Raw genomic sequence first — 5,094 nt, forward strand, 5'->3', positions numbered from 1 at the left:
CCGGCCTTTCCTTCAATTGGCCTTTCGCGCCGAGCGGAGGCCTTTCTGCCAACAAAAGGGGGCGCCCCCGGGCCTTCACGCCCCTCCTGCCTTGGCCGGCCTCCGGCCATTGGCCGGCGGCTTCCCTTTCCGGCAGGGGCCCTCACCGGCCCTTCGGTTGCCGCGCCGGGCATTCACCGCCGCCGCCATGGCCACCACCTCCCTGGCCACCACCGCCCTCCCCGCCCCCGTCAAGCCCGCCTCCGCCGTCGCCGCCGCCGCCGTCGCCTCCGCCACCATGCCCGCCGCTGGCCAGCCCTCCGCCACCATCACCACCACCGCCCAGCCCTCCGCCCGCAAGCCCGCCCCCGCCATCGCCGCCGCCTCCCTCGCCACCGCCGCCCTGGCCGCCACCCCCGTCACCACCGCCTCCGAGCACGCCCCCGCCCTCGCCTCCGCCGCCCTCGCCACCACCCCCGTCTCCGCCACCGCCGAGCCCTCCCCCGCCCTATCCCCCTCCGCCCTCACCGCCACCGCCCTCGCCGCCGCCGCCCTCGCCGCCGCCACCGAGCCCGCCGCCACCGTCACCCCCGCCCCCGTCGCCGCCACCTCCCTCACCGCCACCGCCCAGCCCGCCGCCGCCATCTCCCCCACCGCCGTCACCGCCACGCTGCCAGCGCAGCCGCCGGGCGACGCGACAGCGGCTAGCGGCCGGGAGAGCCTCTCCAGTGCGGGCTGGGGGCGGCGGCGGCACTCTGCGGGTGGCGGGCGAGCTGCTGGCTGGCAGGCGGCGCGTCTCGACTCAAATTATGGGCCGCCTCTCGGGCGTGCGGCCAGGGGCCCGTGTGGCGCGAGGAGAGGGCGGCGCGCTCGGCGCGCTGGCGGCGGTGAAGCCTCTCAGAGTGGGCGCTGGCTGGCCGAGGAAGTCGGGCGGGTGTGGGGCGGCACTCGGGCCGCCGGACGGGCCGTGGTGGCCCGTGTGGCGTTCGTGAGGGACTGTTTGGGCGCCCCGGCAGCCTCCCCGCCTGCGTGACCAGGGCCGGTTTGGCAGCGGTTTGGGCTGTGTGTGGGCTGGTCGCGGTAGGGGATATAGTGCTTGTTTATGGTCCCACTCACCACTCCCGGCCAACGGGGCCTCGCGGGGCGTCCTCGTTTGCAGTAAAAGGCCTCTGCCATCGCTCAGAGTCCCAAACCATGTGATCATCCGCGCCGCCGCGCCCGAGTAGTCTGCCAGATGCGACGTCGTCGGGGAGGGCGTCGTCGCGGGCGCCAACGTCGTCATCCGAGCCCCTACGCCTGTCCAAGGGCACGTCTGGGTGACCAGGGGCGGGGGCCGAGCCGTGAGTGCTCCGCCGGGGCGAGCTTCTGGGTCCATGGGACCGCTGCCGGACCCATCCGAGAGCCTCTCCGGACACGTTCGCTCGACGGCCTAGCTGGCGGCCGATGTTCGACGACCAAAGCTCCGGACGCCGCGGCCAAAGGTCCGCCCACGGCCCCAGGACTCGTGGTGGGTGTGGGGTGTGCCTCACGAGGCGGAGAGGCCGCGTGAACTCCCGTAGAAGCTCGCGAAGTGCGGATTTGCATTGGAGCGCCGCGCTCTACCTCCGCCGGGGCCCGCCGGGGCGCCGTATGGGCCTCGGGGTGCCCGAGAAGCTTAGAGGTGCGGGTTTTTTGCTTGTGTCTATCGGTTCATGTCATGGACCGGCCCTGGGAATCTTTGACCGCGCGCGGAGGGTGTTACAGGGCCGTGATGATTTAGCGGGTTGGAAATCGGCCGATTTGCCCAGTGTGAGTCGCCGATCCACACCCCCCCCAAAAAAATTCAAAAAATCGCAAACCCTGTCAGCAGAGTCATCCTACGGGAATGTACGTCAGAGCCAGGGGGTGGGGTGATGAATTTCCGGCCTTCGGAGCTGAACAGCGCCTCGTCCCACCGAGCCTCGTCCGAGAGAACGTCCCGCCTGTGTCTTTCGGCGATAGCACGATGGTGTTCTCGCGCCGGCCGTCCAGGGACCTCAACGCTGCGAGCCAGACGCCCACGACGGCAGCAGATGGGCTTGGGTTCCCAACCACGCAGTCGCTCCTCGATGCGCTTCCCAGCCCCAAGCTCAAGGGCGACGGTTCGGCGTCCGGCAAGAAGTCGGTCACCGGCCATGGCTGGGCTCCGAGACATGGAGGCGACGAGGCGCTGCTGGTCGCAAAGGCGCTGAAGGCGCGTCCCGACCTGGCGAGGCGGGCTCGTGGCCTGGCCGAATGCCCTCGCCTTCTCCTCGTCCTCGTTGGCTTGCCTGCTCGCGGCAAGTCCATCCTCGCGGACAAGCTGGAGCGTTTCCTCAACTGGCGCGGCTGGAAGACCGGCGCCTTCTCGGCAGGCGCGTGCCAGCGAGAGGGACGGCCGGTCGCAAGGGGAGAGGGGCAGGGGACTAGGTGAGAGAAGGCCCTTCTCGGCACAGGCGCGACGCGACGCAAGCTGGAGGGCGAGGGCAGCGGCGGTGCCGCCTTCTTCGACAGCGCCAACGTGGGCTCGTCTGTGGCGCGTGGCAAGATCGCAAACGCCGTGCTCAAGGAGGCGCTCTCCTTCCTCGACACGGGCGGCGAGATCGCGATCTTCGACTCGTCGAACGCCTCCAAGGACCGGCGCGCGATGCTCTCCGAGAGTGTTCACGCCCACGGCGAGGCGACGGGCCGCCCGATCGCGATCGTGTTTGTCGAGTCGATCCTCACATCGCCGACGCTGCTGCTGGCAAACATGAAGGCCAAGGTGCGCGCCAGCCCCGACTTTTACGCGCTCCACGAGCCGGCGGCGATGGAGTCGCTCAAGCAGCGGATCGTCCACTATGAGCGCGACTACGAGTCCTGCTCGGAGGAGGAGGGGCCGTACATCAAGCTCTTCGACCTCTCCTCCAAGGCGCATGCCCCGCACCCCGCACGAGCCTCTCCCCATCTTCTCTCCGCCCACAACCCCCACCCCCTCTGCTCCCCGACCCCGTCGCCTGGAAAGGTCGAGGCCTCGCACATCTACGGCCGCGTCTCGTCGTCGGTCCTGCCCTACCTCCTCTCGATAACCTTCGTTGCGCGCCCCGTCGCACTCGTCTCTGTCCCTGACAACGACGACACCGGCAACTTTGCTGCGGCGCTCGCAGCCTGGGCGGAGGACCACGCCGGCCCGCTCCAGGTGATCAGCTCGACGCACCCGGCCGCCATGGCGGCGGCGGCGAGGGTCGCGCAGGCCAAGGAGGCGCAGAGCCCGTCGCACGGCCGGAAGACCGCCTTTGCGTGCGACGAGCACGGCGAGCGGGGCTGGCCAGCATCCTCCTGCCCAAGGAACGCAGCGTGCCACGACATGTCCACGACATGTCCCGTACGAGGGGGCGAGCAGGGGCTGGCCTCCGTCGGCCCTCCGATCCACTTCGCCGAGCTGCTGCCGAGTAGCCTCGGCAGCGGCGACTCGCCCCCGACCAGCTTCGAGGAGCGCGCCGCCCTCGGCGCGGGCACGAGCCCCAAGGACCTCGTGCGCCGCCTCGAGCCAAGTGTGCTCGAGTTGGAGAAGCGGCTGGCACCGCTGCTGGTCGTGGCACACGCGGCGCCGTGCCGCGCGCTGCGAGCCTACCTGCTCGGCCTGCTGCAGCCGAGAGAGCCACTTCGGCGGGCCGTGCAGTGGCCATCCGCCCGTGAGAATAGGCGCGCCGCTGCTGGAGTCGCTACACGCCTCCTCCTCGGCCGGAGCCGCCGCCCTCGCCGACGACGCCACGTCGCTCGTCGAGCTCACGCCGTCCGACAAGATCTATGGCTTTGCCGAGAGCATCGTGTCGCTGGCCCGCCGGAGCGGCATCGTGGGAGCAGGCTCCGCCTGAGCACACATAGCGGGCCAAATGGGACCTGTCGGCTGAGAGAGGTTGTAGGTGCGCTGTTAGCAGAACACGACACAGAGCTCACACAGAATCACAGCGGGAGGAAAGGGAGAGTACATAGGTAAGGAAAGTTTTAAGCGCCGGCCGCGAATTCTTCGGGGGGGGGGGGGGGGTCGCCGCTACTCGACGAATCTCTCTGTGTCTATCTGAACCAGTTACTTCCTGAAGTAACTACTTACTCTGAGAAGTAACTCCCCGCCCCGCGCCTGCAATGGCCCCTAGCCCCCGCCCACAGCTCCCTAGACGCAGGGCAGACCTGGACTGGAACGGACCCGCCCCCTAATACTCCTCTGAAAAAAATAAATAAAATATTCTTACCTTCAAGCCCCCCTCCGAGACTAGGGACAGTCACCACCCGTACACAGGAGAGATGGGAGTGCCCCCCGCCCCCACTTGCCCTGACTGCACAGGATAGCGTGCCCCGATAACGGCGACACATAGTGGGGGACACTGCGCAAGGTAGGGGGTGCGAAGCCTAAGATTGGGGTTCTAGGTGGTGGGACCATGAGGGGGGGAGGGCGGGGTCCTGTGGGGGTGAAATGTTGCGCGGCGAATTCGAACCTACCCCCTCGCCGCGCCGATCCTCACGCGGAGGGTAAAACCCTGTGGGACAAAACCCCTCCGCGGTCGGCTGTCTTCAGAGTGGACCCCCCCCTCCCCAGCCTCCCCTGTTGGTTTTCGCACCCCCCCCCCCCCGCTCCCCATCGGTGACTCGCGAAGGACACGGACACTCGGGGTGGGAGGGGAGGGGTCCCCCAGAGAGGGGGCTTTGGGGCGCCTTGTTGAGTCAATCTGCCCCCCAGAGGGGCCTTCTCGGGTCGACCTCTGGTCGATCTCGTGTCGATCTCGGGTCGATCTCGGGTCAATCTCGGGTCGATCTCGGGTCGATCTCGGGTCAATCCCGGGTCAATCTCGGGTCGATCTCGGGTCACGTCGTGCGGCGTAATGAGGCGAGATGAGGTGAGATGAGGCGAGATGAGGCGAGATGAGGCGAGATGAGGCGAGATGAGGCGAGGCGAGGCGAGATTAGACGAGATGGGGCGAGATTAGGCGAGATGGAGCGGGATATCGCGAGGTGCAGCCAGCTCCTGCCTGGATGGAGTCAGGATAATGCCTGGGAAGATTCTGATTGGTGCCTGAAGGGGGCTAGGTATGCCTGGAAGGAGCCAGGTTGATGCCTTGATGCCTTGAGGGAGTCGGCTTG

The 5,094-nt window shown here is 68.4% G+C and overlaps 1 protein-coding gene across 1 annotated transcript; it reads left to right on the forward strand.

The window, feature by feature from the left end:
- Positions 1 to 1,963: 1,963 nt before the first annotated feature.
- Positions 1,964 to 3,833, forward strand: EMIHUDRAFT_214042 (hypothetical protein; the record flags this gene model as incomplete). Its single annotated transcript, XM_005764578.1, has 3 exons — positions 1,964 to 2,377; positions 2,450 to 3,509; positions 3,661 to 3,833. 3 exons carry the CDS (start codon positions 1,964 to 1,966, stop codon positions 3,831 to 3,833), a joined length of 1,647 nt encoding a protein of 548 aa, XP_005764635.1.
- Between the last annotated feature and the right edge of the window lie 1,261 nt (positions 3,834 to 5,094).

The sequence above is a fragment of the Emiliania huxleyi genome (genome assembly GCF_000372725.1).
Source record: "Emiliania huxleyi CCMP1516 unplaced genomic scaffold EMIHUscaffold_59, whole genome shotgun sequence".
Lineage (NCBI taxonomy): Eukaryota > Haptophyta > Isochrysidales > Noelaerhabdaceae > Emiliania > Emiliania huxleyi.